This window comes from Crocodylus siamensis, chromosome 4 (genome assembly GCF_052110815.1).
Source record: "Crocodylus siamensis isolate JL-2025a chromosome 4, ASM5211081v1, whole genome shotgun sequence".
Lineage (NCBI taxonomy): Eukaryota > Metazoa > Chordata > Crocodylia > Crocodylidae > Crocodylus > Crocodylus siamensis.
This window is the reverse complement of record NC_143398.1, coordinates 167,051,804-167,071,094: the sequence shown is the minus strand read 5'-3', so window position 1 is coordinate 167,071,094 and position 19,291 is coordinate 167,051,804. Positions and strand designations below refer to the sequence as shown.

The window sequence follows — 19,291 nt, the reverse complement described above, 5'->3', positions numbered from 1 at the left end:
TGATGACTATGTGAAAAAATACTGAATAATATATGGAGTCCAAAGATTTTAAATTATTACTTTTTTAAAGTTTAAATTAATATAAACTGCCTTGTGAACTGCAGCATGTCAAAGATTTGTCCCTTTAATGTGGATTGGGTTTATTTTTTATAGATTTAAGGCCCAATATTAAAGATTTTGTTCAGACATAAAGCTAGAGAACTACAGTACTGAACCCATAATAATTTCACATGGTATTCATATAGCCCATATGGCATCAGAGACATCAGGATCTTTGGATCCTACTGCTGATTCTACTATACACTGACATTGTCTAAGGGTAAATCAAGGCACTGTGACTTTTAATCCCTATTGTAAAATAGGCAAAATACCTAATTAGGCTTAATTCTATCCTCTGATGCAAGGCTTTATAGAAGGGAATAGTATTCATTTCTCCCCCACCCACCCATACCTCAACCCTCCCCCACAACTTATAAAAGCAAATTTGGGAGAGCAAGGAAGAATCACGGCTGGATCATTAATGGCTGCTTTATGAATATCACATTGAGGGGGAGAAGGCACCTTTATCTCTCAGGGTGAAGTTACACATTACACTTAGACTATACTAAATCTATGGAAAGTTACATGGTGTTAAAGGTAGAATGCACTGTGAACGGTTGAGCCTTAAGGGTTAAAACTGTTTCTTGCCTAAACAGATCTGATTGGCCACTAGAGGGCTGGCAAGCAGGGGTGCAGCTAGAGCCCAGGGGTCCTGGCTCCTATCTCTGCTATGGGTGGAAGCAGCTGTGGACCAGCCTGAAGTTACCCTAACACAGGGTGCATCTATATCTGCCCCTATGGCACTGTTGTTACTGTGCCTTCATTTAGTACTTCCTTTGGAAGTACTAAATGAAGGCACAGTAACAGCCTGTACTGCACCATCCACATGGCGCATGGTTATTTTTAGCTGCTACATCACTGTAGGAACAGGCTATACCAAGGGAACACGTCACTATGGCAATACAGCATCACGTGTAGATGTGCCTACAAGCTAGACAGCATAGCCCAAAGTTAACCTTTGCCTGAAGTGGCATAACTTTGAAACACTCAGAGGGCACTTAGTACAAGTTAACGAGATTTAACAGTTGGACATTTATGGAACTTGTTACACATTAATTTTAGGTGGCTCAGAAAGCACTGAACTCCTAGATTATCCACACATTAAGATGTGTGCATTAGTTTTAAGCACCATTTAGATGTCTTAAAGTTATGCCACTACCGGGCAGACTTATTTCTGATCTGTGTTACCTGGCTTGAATTCCACGAATGTGTGGCCACTCCCCACAGATAAACCTTTCAAGTTTTAGTCCTCCAGCATCCCAGGATGCAGTGTCACCTCCCTCCACCCTCCTGTTCTGTGTGGACAAACTTTCCATCCTCTGAACTCTACTGCCTAGAGAGTGGTATTGGCACCAAGCAAACTCCCCCTCCCATCCCCAGGAGTGTGGCCTGGCTGGGCAGCTCACAGGGGCACAGATCAGTCCGGGGGGAAGGCTAGTAGGGATGGAGTAGGGAGCAAGGTATTGTGTCAGAATGGGAACCCTGTGAACTGGGGCTTTCCTCCTGGGGCAGAGGCAGCATCCCTGTGAGTTGGGGCTACCCAATCCCCATCCCCATCCCCATCCCTATCCCCATCCCCATCCCAATTTATTTAAACATGACACTTTCTTTAATTCACTTACTTTTTATTTCTTTTTATTTCTTTGCCTCTTTTTATTTTATTATTTAGTGGCTTCAGCAGCTGACTTCCTTCATTTCACCACCCAACTCCCATTCCCACCTATTGCCCCTCCATCTCCCATGTCACTACACATCACTAACTACTCCCCCTTCCAGCCTCATGATCCCACCTCCAACAACTCATCTCTCCAACCTACCCCCACCGAGAGCAGGGATAGAAGCCTGTCCTGACTCAACAGCCTTCCACTGGCAACTCATGGCTGTAGCTCCTAGTCAGGGGCCTTCTCACCAGCCCTCTCATGGCAAGTCATAGCTGTGCAGATCAGGGACGATCAGAGAAGGTTTTTATCTTGAACATCTGGCTGCTCTAACTGCTCTAAACCTGAGCTAACACTAACACTGATCAGCATAGGAGAAGCTTAAAGTGTAATGTGTAACAAAGCCCCATGTCTGAAGTGCCTTTATTATTGTTTAAGTGTATCATGTAACTTCAGCCTTACATTTGCTTTTCCCTCCCTTCCATGCAGCAGTCTGGCATAATTCAAGTCTTTGTTCTCTTAATACTCTAGCTGTTCTGGTAAATGAAATGGCAGGATGAGGAGCTGTAATGGGCTACACCCAGCTACTAAGAAACCTAATACAAATTGGTGTGGCTGGGAGTTTGGGGAATGATTGTCCCTGCTGGATTTCCTCTGAAATAGTGCAAATATGGCCTACTGCCTAAACTAACACAGTGAGGGGATATGAGTGAGGTTTGGTGAAATGAAAACATACATAGGACTTCTTTTGTGGCTTGGAATGAAAGGCATTTCCATATCTACAAAACCGAAAGATTTGTAACAAATACAAACCAGTATCTTCCACAAGCTTTTCACAATGCAAAAAAAAAAAAAGGTAGGTTAGTTGTGAACCTACCCAGTGTTGATCATAATCAGATGACCGTGTCCTTCCATCGTCATCCTCGTAGAATGGTAAACCTTCTCGCCTGGCTTGATGGTACTCCTTCCGTAGTTTCTGGATACGGTCTGCATTCCCACTGACTGGACAGCCACTGCAAAATTTTGAAAAATAATGAAAATGAAACACCCCACATGTTATATATTGATATCATTATGATCAACACACTGTTTGGCCTCTTTCAACTAGATGTCTGCCCCCTAATCCACCCCACTTTTATGTACTTACTATTTGCATTACTGTAGCACTTGGCAGTCCAAGTCATAGATCAAGACCTCATAATGCTAGGTGCTGTGCAAATACAGTAGAAAAAAGTCTATCCCTGGCCAAGGAGCTTACAATAGAAGGATAAAACAAGAGACTACAGATGGATACAGACAGATGGAGGAGCACAAGGAAACTTTTAACATTCCTATAAGCAACTATAAATGGCTGGCACATTTAAATAATAACAATAATAATAATGATGATAATCTGCCAGAAAAATGTTTCCTTTTTCCATGCTAAACATGAAATTTCCTTCAAAATACATTTGTCTGAGGTATGGGTGAGAAAGAAGCATGAAGACAGTTTTATCCCATATACAAGACATGAATCTCACTTTGAATAATATAAAGAACTAAGGTTTCAGCCCAGGAAATAATGGGAGAAAATCATGCCATTATTATATATGGAAAAAGTAACATCTGGTAGTTCAGCTCTAACCCCGCAAATATGTAGTTTATGCGCTATAAACTGTCTCAGTGAAATCAATTGGGCCACTTACAATGTGTAAAGTTAAGTTTGTGCATAAGGTTTTGAGTCTCAGTCTTAAATTTCTCAAATTTCTCCAAAACAAGTACAGAAGGACTCACAAAACTAAGGAATTTCTTTGCGCACACAGGAAATACTGACTACATGAGAAAATATAAGTTTTACTGGCTTTTTTGGGGGGACATCTTAGGGACAACACAAATCTCCTGTCAACAAAATCTTGACATTGTTATGTATCATTATATATCTTCTTATGTTTAACCCTTTATAGGTCTGCACCTGAACACTTCTCCTTTGTGTGTATGCATAATAATACAGACTGCACAAGTATATGCTATATTATTTGTGAAACATTATGATAAAACCTCCTATAAACAGCATCTTGCAACCAGAGTCCACAAAAATCATTTGTATGACTTGTGCATGGTGAAACAATTTTCAGGGTACGAACATTATATTACACCATTTCATAGTAAATATTTGCAAGCATCTACTGGCTATTAGCTATGCAGCTAAGTTAGTAACTATGGTGGTTAATTTCAGAGCTTTCATTAAGGCAGATTTCACTGAGCATACACCGACAGCTGAATGGGCAACAAAGAGCAAGAAAATCTTTATTCACAAGATGGATAGTTCTCCCTGTGAACCCATAAATTGATTTTTTAGTTTCCTTTGCTCCCAGTCATCCAGTTTCCATCTCTATCCTCTTACAAGTTCCCTACCTTTCGTGTGCTTCTGCACTATCTGCTGAACTTAGGAGCCTTGTTCTATGCATATTTTCAAAAGCATAAAGTAGTGAGATCTCTTTCTGTAGTCTGTGGGCTTTCCTTCTTATACCAAAAATTTACTTCCACTGTTTCCCCCAAATCCTGCAAACAGCAGCTTCACTTTGGCACTTGTGATCTCTCCACCCAATGGAAAAAAATGCTCATCCCTAGCTTACAGGCTATATGAATCTAAAACTAGCTGTATAAAATTGTAGCAATTAAACTGTTTGGCAATGCACCCTGATTTAGTAGAACTGATCCCAATCAGCTACAAGAGAACTCCATGCAAACTTCAGTCACATGAACAAAATATGATTTTCAGAGGGGTCCTCACTAAAGGTGATTAAATGCCACATTCAAAACCCAGGTGTTTTGGCTAGAGAGCTACTGAAATATATGTTGGAAGATTCTTGTCTCCCCCTTGCCCACTCTTATTTCAAACTTCATGAAAATGTATCACTTTCAGGCACAGAGCTAGTCTGGAAATTCTACCATGAAACTGGCTACTGCTGACTACTTGTGGATCCTAGACTTGTAAACGTGGCTGTCTTAAGACATGACTACATTGTGGCTATGGTGTGTTGAAGTGTGGCTGTGGGACGACACCGCTGGCATGGTTTACGACTAAATGTCTGTTTTGACGTGGGCAAGTGGGAGCGTCGTACCCCAGACATGCCAGGCACCTGCAATCAGTACTGCCAACTTTACACATTCAAAATCCATTAGCCTGCCCCCCCCCAACCAAAAACCAAAACCAAAAAACAAACAAACCCCAAGGTAGGTTTAAAATCATAAGTTTTTTGGTGTTTTGTTTTCTTTTGTTTTAAAGAAAGTGCTGGGCTCTTTTTAATTTGTCCTCTGATTTTTTTGGGCCTGTAGGAGACATGTTTTGAAGCTCCGTTTCATAGCCCGAAGGGCAAAACTTGTGTTTTTTTTTTTTTAAACTGAAAGCTAAGATTTCCATGCAGCACAGGACTCCACATAATTGTGCTTTGAGGAAAAGGACAACTGTTGTGGCAGTGAACTCCCAATACTAAGGACCATCTAAGATCACCATCGTTATGATGCTGGGGGCCATGCAAAAATCTAAGTGACCCATGTTAAAGACTGCATTGGCTGCTTTTCTTCAGCAAACCACATACTCAACTCAAATTCAGCTGCAGATTTCAGCCATAAGCTTCAACAAAAAATAGAAACTAAACATAATTTTGAAAGAAAAATTACTTATTTGATAAATGCAGATAATCAGATAATCAGTAATCTGTTTTATGTATAACCTATGATTGATAAGCGTCATTTTTCTCCAACACTGCCCACATCAATATCTGTAAACAAATATTTGCTTTTAAGGCCCAAGTCGTCCTCTTCAAATTGGAAGAGAAGTAAAAGCTGTGCTAGCATAACATAAAACAGTTCCACTCACTCCTGAGTAATGTGAGATGAATATAATGCCTGATCCAATGCTCATGCAACAGTTCTGAATTTCAGCTTGGCTCCTGACAATTACGTGAATATATGAACCACATTCAAACTCACCAGATGAATTCAATCAGCGCTGTGCAAATATCTCATACATAATCTATTAGTTTACCCCAAAGAAACTGAAGCATTGAATTCAAACAGAATGAAGTCATCAGTAATAAAAAAAAGAAACTGATAAGGCCATATTAAAAAACCCACAATTTTCCCATATTTGCGGGGAAGATTATACATTGACTGTAAACTATTCTCCCATCTGCCTACAGAAACATAATTAAAAATATATGTTTGATCAGATACCAGTTCTCAAGTAGGGAAACAGTAGAAGAATGCTTAGCATGCATGATTATTTTTACTGAAAAGGAAACGATTTATAGAAGACACCTAAAAACAATACACCAATCAAAGTCAATTCATATTAGGATAGGTACTGTAACTCCTCACTGACACTTAAGTAAAGAAGACAGTATTTTTGCAAGATCTATACCTACCACTGTGGTGCTCTTTCCTGTAAGTGAGAAAAATGGTTCTGAAGCTGACCATGCTCACAATTTAGTGAAAAATTAAAATCTTTGACTTTGCTTCCTGCACAAGAGATTCTTCTCCACAGGTACAATACACATCCACACACACCCACACCCACCCAAACACACACATGCACATTAAGAAAACTATGGACTAGTCTGTTATCAGGAAAAAATTCCTAGTGAACCAATTACCCTATATGAAACTAGATGCATTTCTAAACTTGTCCTAAATTTAATGAGACAGATTCAGATGCGACTGATACTGATATAAAACTTGAAATTTATTTTGAGGAGTTTCTGAAGAACCTTTGCTCCCCTCACTTTCCCCCACCCACCAAAAACCAAAACCAAAACCAAAAAAAAAACCCTTTGGCAGAGTGAGAAAAATAATATGAAATGTTAGTGATGACTGTGATTGTTACTGGTTTCTGATTTTGAAAATTTGAGAGAGGTTCAGTTTCTATGTCAATGGGGCACCTAGACAGTCAGCCATTGTACCTAGACAGTCAGCCATTGTTCAATCTAGAAATCAGGGTCTAAGTTTCTACTCTATATTCTACCAATGCTTTACTCTATGAGTCCTATGCAATATATCACAAAGTCACTTAGGACCAGATTTTTCATAGACATTAGGGCTGGAAGGGACCTTGGAATATCATTGAGTCCAGCCCCCTACTCCAGGGGCAGGAAGTCAAAGGATTGAGGCAACCAACTCCCATTAACTGATTTCAGTGAGAGTTGGATGACTCTGTTCCCTTACAAATGTGGGCTTATAGCATCTCTTTTGGCACGTAAATCAGTGAAAAGTCTCCTGTTTGTTTTAATGAGCTTTGAATCAGATCCTTAACCTCTGTATACTTTAGATACTCTGTCTGTACTCTAAGGTTAGCAATGCCTACCCACCAAGTTAGAGTGCTTTGACATCTACAAGTTGAAAATGCTAGAGAGATGCTTATAACCTAGCCCCAAGTGGCTTAAATATGGTTTTTCTACAGTGTCCATGTAGTCTTGGATACTCTTAGTTCTTAGTTACACCTTTCAGGGACAGTGTTGTCATAGAAACACAAAGAACATGAGCTTCTATAGGAATGTCTCATCCAAAACACACTTTATGTTAAAGAAAACAAAAGAAAAAATAAATGCACATAAGAATGTCACAGGTTACGGGAAAACAGCGAAACTATGAATGCAATTATCCTAGTTGGACCTCACCGAACCTGTGAGCGTTGGAGTTTTGACCTGACTCAGGCATCTCTCACTGTTTCCCAGGTATGGTTTATCTATCCCACATGCAGCAGTGGTGCTTAGCCTTTTTTCCTGGGGGACCAAATGGGCAGTGCCTGAGGTAGGTGCAGTGGGCACCATCCAGCCATGCAGAGGAGGGTGAGGGGGCAACCCGGCCCTGCAGGGGAGGAGGGCTTGACTCAGCCCCAAAGGAGGAGGAAGGGGGCATGGCTCCACCCTGGAGAGGAAAGGGGGTGTGATCTGGCTCTAACCTGGCCCTGCAGCAGGGAAGGGGGCATGGCCCAGTCCCATGGGGGGAAGGGTCATTGCCTGGCCCCAATACAGCTGTGGGGGGGAGAGGACGTGGCCCAGCTCCATGGGGAAAGAGGCTGCAGCTCGGCCCAGCCCCAAGCAGCCGCATGGGGCTTAGGGTTTGGCTATTTGGTAGGGGGGAGGAAGGCTGTATTAATGGCCACCACTCCACTACTGCCAAATTTCTGGACTTGTGGGGTGCCCCGCAAGCCAGATGCAATGGCTCCATGGACTGCATTTGGCTCACAGGCCAGAAGTTGAGCACCCCTGCTCCAGTAGAAAATGGATTCTCCAATTCATAATGAAGGTTAAAATCTGACATAGTCTTTACAGGATAAAACAAATCATAATTTCATACAGACATATCCCTGAACTGTCACAAAAACTATTTAAAATGTTATTACATTTCATCCCATCATTTCTGAAATGTTCTGAAGAGTTTGTAGAACAACCAGAATGACAAGAACACTGTTATCTGCAACATGACATGCAAGTTACCTTTTTTCACTTAATCAAGTCACCATCACCAGCATTAATATATATTTCTATTGCTCAAATGCTGCATAAAGTTTTATTTACTACTGTACTTCCGAATAGCTTATCTTGATGTCAGTCATTCAGGTCAGAAATGCCACTTTATATTTATGATGTCTTACTGCACTTCTTTAAACAAAATTAAAAACAAATGTGACATGCAAGGACTCAGATGAATCATTTAAAGATGTGTATAAATATATTTCTAAGAGGCAATAAACATTTAGTTTCCAGTGGTTTTCCTAAATGCATTAATATTGTAAAGCCTTTCTTTTCAACTACTTACCTCAAACTCTTATTTCAAGCAACTGACTGGCAGTCTCTAAACAAACAACTTGAGGTTCTAGGTTTTTTCAACAATTATGAAAAATTAATACTTTGCTACATCTTCCATTTACAAATGAATAACACACACAACTAATTTCAGTCTGATTTAAAATAATGGGCTGAATCTTTCATTCACAGTCTACTATAACACAAAACTAATTACATCAAGTGATAAGAATGCATACAACATAGGATACAAAGAAACCCAATACATAACAGTACACTAGCACCAGTACCTAGAGTAACTAGTTTAAGAAGTCACACATAAAGCATTTCTAAGCATATGTCCAATATGATGCCAGCATTATTTCCCTTTATTGAAATGTTATATTGTGCATTAAGACATTTTAGGAACTTCAGTAATAGGATGGTAGAGGAAATGAATAACTAGAGTTCTTCAAGATCCATTTTCTACTTCTCACTTGTAGGTGTCTCTCAAGCCAAGGAGATTCAACTGAAGACTTTTTTCCCCCGCAAGCAGTATTCAGAGCAAGTGTTCTTGCTTCCCCCACATCCCCAAAAGGCATAAATGGTAGTATGTACTTCCTTCTCAGCTGCAGAGTCCCAAATTGTATGACTTGGAAGAAGAGAGGAAGGGGGTGTGAATGCATATATACACAATATATCTCAAAGAACTCCAGTTACTATTAAGTAATTCCTTTGAGTGACTGTGCACAAACATGCACTCTCTCACTTGTGGGTGACTCCAAAGCACCTCTCTCTCTCACTCTCACTCTCTCTCTCTCTCTCTCTCTCTCCCTCTCTCTCTCTCTCTCTCACACACACACACACACACACACACACACACACACACACACACACACACACACACACACACAGAGTGGTGGGTCTTGGAGTCCTCTGAGTGAAGACAAAGCACAGGAAAGCGCTGTCAAGTGAAGCATCAGCACTCAAGGCTTCCACAATGGCATAGTACTAAGTAGTCCTAAGTAAACATATATAGAGAGCTCCAGGCAGACACCTTGCAAATGTCACTTTGTGCAGGAAGACTGTGAAAGTGGCCTAGGTTCTGATGGAGTAGGTCTTAATCACAGAGGGTGGTTCCACCTTGGTGCTCTCGTGACAGTTTAATGCAGCCTGCAAACCAATATCACCGTGCCTTTTGATCCCTTGACTACAGAGCAAAGAGCCACACAATTTCAGAATGGTTAGGAATCCAAAGAGTAGGCCAGAGCTTTTTTAACATCATGTGAATGTAAACAAGCCTCAGATCTGAAGGAATGAGGCTTTGGAAAGAACACAGACAAGGCAATTTAAGCTGTTGGCTAAGGTGGAATTCACAGATGACCGTAGGCAGAAATTCTGGGCAAGTGTCCAGGGTCAATTTATCCTCGTAAAAGGTGCTACTGGGAACAGTGGCAGATCCAGGAATGGGACAAGTGGGGTGAAGCCACCCACTTTGGCTGTGCCTTGCAAGTGCAATGAGCTCTGAGCTCACTGGCTGGTCAGTGCAGGTAGTTTTTCATAGTTAGTAGGGTCAGAAGGGACCTGAGCAGATCATCAAGTCTGACACCCTGCCACGGCAGGAAAGATTACTGGGGTCAAATGACCCCAGCAAGGCATTCATTCAGCCTCCTTTTAAAGACCCCCAGGGTAGGAGCCAGCACCACTTCGCTTGGAAGTTGGTTCCAGGTCTTAGCCGCCCTGACCATGAAGTAGCGCCTCCTGATGTCTAGCCTGAATCTACCCTCTGCCAGCTTGTGACCGTTATTTCTTGTCACTCCTGGTAGTGCTCGGGGGAACAGGGACTCCCCCAATGCCTGCTGGTCCCCCAACTAGGTTGTAAACGGCCACAAGATCCCCCCTCAGCCTTCTCTTGTGGAGGCTGAACAGGTTCAGGTCCCATAGCCTCTCCAGCATAGGGCCTGCCCTGCTGCCCCCTCATCATGCGAGTGGCCCTCCTCTGGACCCTCTCCATGTTGTCCACATCCTTCCTGAAATGCAGTGCCCAGAACTGAACGCAGTACTCCAGCTGTGGCTTGACCAGTGTCGCATAGAGGGGGAGTATCACCTACTTGGACCTGTTTGAGATGCATCTCTGGATGCATGACAAGGTATGGTTGGCCTTCCTGATCGCATCCCAACACTGTCGACCCATGTTCATTTTGGCATCAATAATGACCCCAAGATCCTTTTCTGCCTCCGCCCTGATGAGAAGGGAGATCCCCAGCCTGTAGGCATGCCGCTGGTTCCTCCCCCCCAGGTGCATTACCTTGCACTTGTCAGTGTTGAATCCCATTCTGTTCTCATCTGCCCACCCCTGTAGCCTGTCCAGATCCAATTGCAGCCTATTCCTCCCTTCTACCGTGCCCACTTCTCCCCACATCTTAGTGTCATCTGCAAATTTGAACAGGGTGCTTTTACCCCCCCATCTAAGTCACTGATGAAGATGTTGAACAGTGCGGGCCCAAGGACCGAGCTCTGCGGAGCCCCACTGCCCACATCCCTCCAGGTCAAATAAGACCCGTCCACTACCACTCTCTGGTTGCAGCCCCCTAGCCAGTTAGTGACCCAATTGATTGTGTAGGCATTGACACCACAGTCCCCTAGTTTTTTAATGAGAATGGGGTGAGAGACCGTGTCGAAGGCCTTCCTAAAGTACTTGCCAGAGTTACATGTGGGCAGTGAACTTGGAGCTTACCAGTTGATTGGGGGAGTGACTGGTTACAGCCCCTGTTTTGTGTGGCTCTGGAGCACAGGGGTGAATGTTGCCCTTCCCCTTCCAACCCTCCCCACTAAATTCAGCAGGAATGAGTGGCAGCAATAGTGCTTGCCTGTAGGCCCTGGAGCAAGGGGTCTGGCCAGATCTGGTGAGAGCTCATGTGAAACACCCAAAGTGGGGTGTGACCATGGTGACTGGGAAGATAGGCCATACCAGCTTGCATTTCACCTACCCTTCCAGCTGAAGTAAACATAATCAGGAAAGGCTTTTTTGTGTACAGGCAAGGTATGAACAGATCACCATGGGCTCCAACAGCTGTCCCACGAAGGATATTAAGGTTAAGTTCAGTTCCTATTCTGGGACTTGATCCCTCAATCAAGGAAACACCTCAGACAGGCCTTAAAATATCCGAGGTTTGCTAGATGAGAGAACACAAGTTAGTGTTTGACTGGTGGATGTGGATCTGAAGTGGCAAGTCGAGATTGTGATAAATCAGCATGTTTAAACCCTGGTAGATATTCCAAAATGTCAGAAATAGAGGCCTACTCAGGAAAAATATTCCTTGATTGACACCAGTTAGAGAACTCAATACCAAGCAAATCTGGCAGAAGTTTTCTCTTGTGTATGAGAATGTCTCTGACCTTGACGGAACATTTTTGGTCTATCTGCAAGAGTCATGCATCACTCAGACTCTGAGTTGAAGGGAATGCAAGCTTGGGTGAAGCACTTTCTCTTTGTTATAGTTTAGTGGGTCTGGGACTAATGGTAACACCTTGGAGACCCTTGCAAACAGCAGCAGAAGATCCTGATACCAAAACTACCTAAATCACAATCCTTGCCCAGATTGCAAAGAGGTGAGGAGGACCTTGGCCAAGTCTTACCTTATCTTGTGGAGTACCTTCCAACCATGGGATCAGGTGCATGTTTGACAGGGAAGGATTGACACTTGTTGATCTGTCATAAACAAGTCTATCTTTGGGTAGCCCTGGTTCACAAAGATACACTAGAGGATAGAGATATTCATGTCTCACTTGTGATGGATGGAGACAACTCTGCTGAGGTGGTTTGCCATAGTATCCTGAAGATCTGGCAAGTACATCAAAGACAAATTAAGCTAGGAATACATGCACCACTGCCACAAGTAAACTGCCTCCCTGCAGAGGTAAATTTTGTGTCATCCTATAATTGTGGTGTTTTCCATCATAAATTGGATATGACATCAGCAGATATAGTAAAGAAAAGCTCTACAGGCTTTTTTTACTGCTTTGAGCTCCAACACCTTGATATGGAGCAACACATTTCCTGGCATTTAGTCACCCTGTGCCTGGAGGCCCTCTGTGCATTCTGTCTTTCCCAGTAAGGAGGTGTCCATGCTGATAGTTAAGGGCAGATGTGTGAGAAGAAAAGGGGCTCTTTTGTACATATTTCCCAGGTCCACCACTGTAGAGGAGACACAACAGTGTAAAGGACTGTCAGAAATGTGTGGAGGGAGTTTCTTCCTGTACATCTTGTGCAGTCAAGCTTGCATGGCACTGAAATGGAGTCTGGCTTGCAGCATCATAAAGGTGCAAAAGGCTGCTGAGTAAATGATGCTGTGTAAAACAAGTTAAGTGTTGTAATAGGACATTTCCTGATAGACAGGATAAACTCTTTCATAAACAGAAAATGTTCCTGAGGAAGGTAAGTGTCCAGTGACATTGAGCAGTGGGGTAGTATGGCAATTCTGCACCCTGGGTAGCAGCTCTGCATAGGGCAGTACCAACTGCCATGCTGACAGCAGCTATTTTTTACACCCCCACCAGAGGTGGCACCTGGCATCCCTACCCTTGTTGCCACACCTCAATTATACTACTGTGTTCCTTTAAACTTGACCTTTTGCCCTGGGGACAATGATTTCTGGAAGTTTACTGTAAGCCCAAAGAACGGAAGAGCCATGGTGCTGCATGAATGTTTCTAGCACATACTCTGTGGAAACCCCTTTCATCAATTTTCCAAATGGAGGAAGATTTTAATCCCCCCATTTCTGGAAGGAAAATGCTATTATTAAAAGCACCTCCCATCCAAATGGGAGGCCCCTGCACTTGATAATTAATAATTATCTTGAGATCCCACTTCATGGGTCTCACTACAAATCACATGTAGTGTCTGTGCAAAGGACTATGTGAAATGTGGAAACAGGCATCCTTCAAATTGAGGATGGGCCCAGTGAAGTCCTGAGGTACTGGAGCTAAAGTACCAGATTTTGTTAACTCTTCTTGGAGCCTTTGGAGGTTGGGAAGTCACAGAGACTACACAGTAGCTTGATGATGACTTCACAGCATAAACATCTGATGTCCTGTGAAGTGAAGAAATACAATCTTATCATACTCCTGATTGAGAACCTCTCTCCGAAGTGGGATCCCAACCACCAAGATTCAACCAAACTCACTGCTGCTGAGAAGAAAAGCTGATACAGGAATAAGGTGCTGCATGTAGTGTAGTGCCAGCTCAAAGATTTGGCTTCCTTTCCAGGTCTGATGCTGTGCCCATGGTCTTGCTGAAGAGAAATACTCAGGTTTCCTTTCTCTCATGCCCTGGATTAAAAGATCTAAAAATATCACAATTTTCTGAAGTGTGAGATTTGCATAAACACTGAGAGTGGCTGAGAGGGGTAGGAATCACTCCTTCACAGCAGGGACAGCTACAAAACTTGGAAGATTTTGGCAATGGCATTACCATAAAGGACAGAAAGGTTTTCTTATGCCTCCAAATTGGTGTAACAAGCCTCAAGGAAAAAAAAATCTTAAAAAATTGGTGTAGCTAAACATGAAGGAACTGGGGGAGGGGGGAAAGGGGTAGGAAGATCATGGGTCAACACTGGAAGCCAAAGCCTTTGTCCTTCTTTTCCAACAAAGGTTAGGAGACAAGAAGGGGTAATGTAGATCGATGGATAAATAATGAATACTAATAGTAACACTACTACTGCTGCTGCTGTTGCTACTGCTATTATTAATAATATGGCAATGAAAGTGAATAATAAAAGAGAAGGAAAGAAGCCATGTACAGCCCCCTCAAGAAGACTGACAAAAATGCTTTGACTTAGCCAGCGTGTTGAGAGGAGCTGAGGAGTAGAAAGTACCATATTTACTCAGTTTGAAGATGAGGTTATTTCCCTATTTAATATGGGGGGAAAAAGCCTCTCACCTTACAATTGAGTATAAGGTGGCAGGGACAGGCAGTGGCTTTGGCCCCAACCTGGGGTTTGGGCAGGAGCCAGAGCCACAGTTGCTGCCTGCTGCTCCTGAACCCCACCCACTCTTCTCCCACAACCTCAAGACCCCGCTGCCCCAGTCTCCCCACAGTGCGGCCCCTTCCCCTCTCTTCATTCCTCTGCTGCACTCCTACTTACCTTTGTTCCATGTTGGTAAGTTCCAGCCTTGCTGCAGTGCTGGCTCCATGCCACTGCTATGGGGCTGCACTGGAGCCATGCTCGGTGCCCCAGGCTGCAGCAGGGACAGAACCGGCCAGCATGGAGCACAGGTAAGTGTGTGTGTGTGGGGGTGGGGTGTGGATAAGCAGGCAAGGGGTATAGGCTGCAGTGGCAGTGGGGAGATGGGAGGAAGGGGGACAGTGTTCAGAGGCTGCAGAGGCAGGCATAGTGTGGGTAAGTGGGGGTAGACAGATAGCAGAGGGTTGTGGTGCCTGTTAGTGTGAGCAAAATGGACCATATTTGATTTGGATTTGGATTGTGCATCTCAGCATCCATGAGCTGCCCAGTACCTTGAGGTATGTAGAAAAAACATTTAAAGTTGTGTCTATGTCTGAATCATTGAATCGCTCTGAATCTCTCCAAATCGATTTGGAGGGTTTCAATTCAATTCAAAGAGATTAATGGGTCTCTTGATTCAATGATTCGGCCACCAAATCGGGCTGAATCTCCGCCGAATTGAATCAGTGACCGAAGCTTCACACAGCCCTAGTGCCTGCCTTTCACTGACTGCCCCCCTACCACCTGCCCCCCTACTGCCTGCTCCCCACTGCTCCCTCCACTGCCTGCCCCCCACCACCTGCCACATACTCCCCCTACTGCCTCCCCCATTGTCTGTCCCTTCACCTCACTTATTACCTCCCCCCACCACATGCAGCAGTGGAGGGAGGATGAATTTAAAATGATCCTGCAATAATTAGATTCCATACTTTGAATAAATTTATAAATTTTCCATGTACAGAATCTAACTGCTGGGGGGGATCATCTTAAATTCAGGATTGTACTATATTCAGGTAAATATAGTATATACTACTTTTTAAAGCCTTGGTGTATAAAGGGAGGAGTTAGAACACATGCAAAACCCTGCTGGTTAAAGTTCAGAGGTATGAAACACACCCAGAAGTGAGAATGTGTCGATACTTTAGGAAGAAACATACGTTTGCTGTTTACATCTCTAGTTAAATAAATAACTAAACAGCCTTTACAGCCTAAACAGCCTAAATAACAATAACAGCCTTTCCCAAAAAATTCTCAGAGTCAATTCTAGAACTTGCAAGTTAAAAGTACATATATCATAACACCTTGAGCTTTAGAAATACACATCAATGAGGAAATAGAGGGAATATATCTTTTTAGCTTCTTCAGCCATGGAAATTCCATGATTTTACAAGATTTTGCAGGATTTGCAGTCTTGCTCCGAGCAGGAAAATCTCATGTGTATGTAATTACAGACTTCCCCAGTGGAAAGGGGCCACGGCAGGACACTTGTTTCGGAAACTGTGAAAGCTTGCCAGTTCCCCGGAATAGAGTCTGCAATCCTACCTACCCATCTGAATGAGGTATGCTGACAGGTATGTGGATACATTTTTTGCTAGACAGACATTAGATAGATACAGAAGAGTACCTATGCCTTTTTGCATCTATCCATATGAGCATAAATAAATGTAAAGCTGAATGTCAGACACAGATAATTAGGGAAACAAGTAAGTTAATTTATAAGTTATTTAAAATATATTTGAATTTATATACTAACATGTGTAATGTCCCTGAGTTGCAATCTGTTGTACAAAACTTAAAGTCATAGCAGCTCCTCAGCTGAACATATACTGTCACCTTTATCACTGTAGACTAACATAACAGTGTTACAACCACTTATGTCCAAAAGGTCAAAGACTCTTGCAGCAGCACATGACTACCATTTGTCTTGAGGTAAATTGAGCCCTATTGACCTCATAACATCATTGCTGACCCTTTGACATTAGGACTTTAGTAAAGAGAAGACAGATTATATTCTAAGGCTCCTATGGATTAATTAAAAAATATATCCAGGTTCTTCCTTACGGGTACCACAGCAATCAGCATTTCAATTAACCCTTACCTTGCCAAACTGGCTGACAGTGACAATAATCTCAAAGAAATGATCTGAAGACTGAGACCAAGAGATTTATATCACTTTCAGTTTTTCCAAAGTGTTTATACAGCATTTCACAGTGGTTTGATATAAAGCATCCATCCATTTTCCACCTCCTTCCTCATGACAAACAACACCTTTTCCTGTTTGTGGTGGCAGATGGTCCAGCCATTCAAGCAAGCACCATCTCTTCAATCAGGACTTTTTGTCTCTGTTTCCTTTCTCTTTGCAACCTGTAGCTGGCTATCATTGTGTCACAATAAAATGGGGGGGACTAGCTTTATGTTTCACTTCAGGAAAACAAAATTGGCATCCTAAAGGTTTAACCTCACTAAAACAGCAGGTATGAAAGAGTGATAGATGTTATTCCAATAAAAACACACTACTTGTTACCAAAGGGGAGAGAATGAAAAGAATTGTTAAAAGGCATTTTCCTGCACATCATAAGCATGTGTTCCTTACTTCTGATGGAAAGGGACAGTTTTGTTCTACTCAGTCTAATGTGCCTGTTAGGGGGAAGCAAACCCAGATTTCAACTGATAATAATAAAAAGGTGGCTTCTGGTTCAGGCTAGTTAATGGCAAATGTCTCAGTCTCTGGCATATGAAGAGTTTACAGCTGTCTGGTTGATCTGAGATGTGAATGTCTCAGAAGGACCAGGAAGAGCAGAGAGATTAGGGACTCAGCTGCTGACAACAATTGAACTCTCTATAAACAATACACAATGAAAATAATGGAAAACAGACTTTCCTGGTATTTTCAGTAGCCTCTAGACAATGCAACAGTTTCTGGTTTCTTCAGTAAAGATGATATCAATTAGGACTTTTATCCATCACGATAAAGTCATGTGCAAAATTGAATTCAGGGCGCCCTCTCTGAGGTAATTTCTTTTGGATTTTCACTGCACTGTACTTCAATTGTCTTTTTTGGCCCTTTGTATTGCAACAGAGTTGCAGCCGGCATATTTACAATGGATACATCACACCAATACAGACTGCAGATTTTCAGCCCTCCAAATCTATCTTCAACAGCTTTAACAATTCAACTGAGTACCAAATGCTAAATTGTTAAAAGGAAATGTAGCTATATTTCTTAATACCTTTTCCACCTGCATGAAACTGGCACCTAGCTTTTCATCTGCACTGGGGTTTATTCAATGTTTCTAAAAAATAAAATCAGAATATGTAAAATGCTCTGAAAACTTCTAGGACAAGAGTCCCCTTTGCAGTCCTAGAAAGGAAAAGCAGAGGAACAGTAGGTGACAATACACTAGTCTTAATTTCTGTGCTCCCATGTGAAGACTGAGGTTTTGAGAAGATCACAGAAGATGACGAAGCCCACATGATAAATTATATTTTGCCGAAAACTACAAATTCAAGTATGACATTATTTCAAAGAACGAACCTCTTCCAAGTTATCCACAAGGGACTAAATTCTGCTTTCAGTTACACACATGCAAATCTATGCCACTGGCAGAATGGCAGCATCTAATTTACTATGTGGTTTCTTTTTATAATGCCTGGCCTGGGTGGAAAGACTGTAAACTTAAAATCTTAACAGCAAAGTTCCCCCAACTTAAAATTCCCTGAGTCTGTAACCCTGCTGAAGAAATAATTTACTATTCTTTAAAGAATTTATTTATAAGTTGCCCAAAATGTCAGGAGGGAGAAAAAAAAAGAGCGAGAGAGAGAGACAGAGATCACACGGTCAAAATGCATCCTTATTATAAAGTGTTCTTTTTAATGGATTATCACTACTGGGCTAACATTAATCCAGTATTAGGACTTTTACGGGAAAAAAATACAAATGTAATTTATCTTTTTAACTGTCAGCTGCATTTCTAAAGCTTTAAAGTCTGTAGCTTCCAGGGGCCTTTTGTCTTTCTGCCATGGCAGGAATATCTTGGACAGCTGTAAGAGCTTTGTAAGCTATCTTTCTCAAAATCCATTAGCTAATTCAAGGAACCTAATTAGAGCTGCCATTTTGATGGAGCATACTGAATGCTTAGTACAAACTAGTAACACCATTAATGTTTATTAAAAATCACAAGAACTAGAGCTCTCAGTTCCATATACATGTTAATAGACAAATGCACAATACTTACTAAAACACACAGGGCACTAAACAATAGAAATATATACAAGTGCAAATATACTAACAGTGTACTCATGACCCAGTGGAATATATTTATTCATAAATACTGAAAAAAATGAAAATATAACTGATGGACAATTTTACACGAACTGCTGAATATAGATTACCTCCTCTTGCAACATTCTTATGTGTGTTAAAGAAAGCAAAACCAGCTAAAGATTATGTGTTTCTTATGTTTTTACAGAGTAGTGTGCTGACAATTTGGAAAGCATTTTGTGCTTACCTCAAGAATGCACTCCAGCTGGAACCATTTTATAACTTCTCTTAAACCAACCACTCAAATCACCCCACTTTGTAGACATTTACACATATTCCAACATTGGTCTGTTTAAGGGCATCCAAAGATTCAAATGGAATTTGCACTGTTGAGCTGTAACTCAAATTTTGCTGTAGACAGCAACAAAAATGGTAGACAGCGCCAACATATAAAGACATCTGGAGTAATGCTCTCCTACGTACTACCGAATAAAAAACCAA

General features: G+C 42.0%; 1 protein-coding gene across 3 annotated transcripts in view; it reads right to left on the bottom strand.

Moving 5' to 3' along the window:
* Nucleotides 1-19,291, bottom strand: part of PARD3B (par-3 family cell polarity regulator beta) — a 765,403-nt gene that overhangs the window by 71,453 nt on the left and 674,659 nt on the right. For all 3 annotated transcript variants that reach the window (XM_090044807.1, XM_090044808.1, XM_090044806.1), the window contains exon 22: nt 2,635-2,770. In XM_090044807.1, the coding sequence (XP_089900933.1) occupies nt 2,635-2,770 (136 nt within the window). The remainder of the gene's footprint in view (nt 1-2,634; nt 2,771-19,291) is intronic.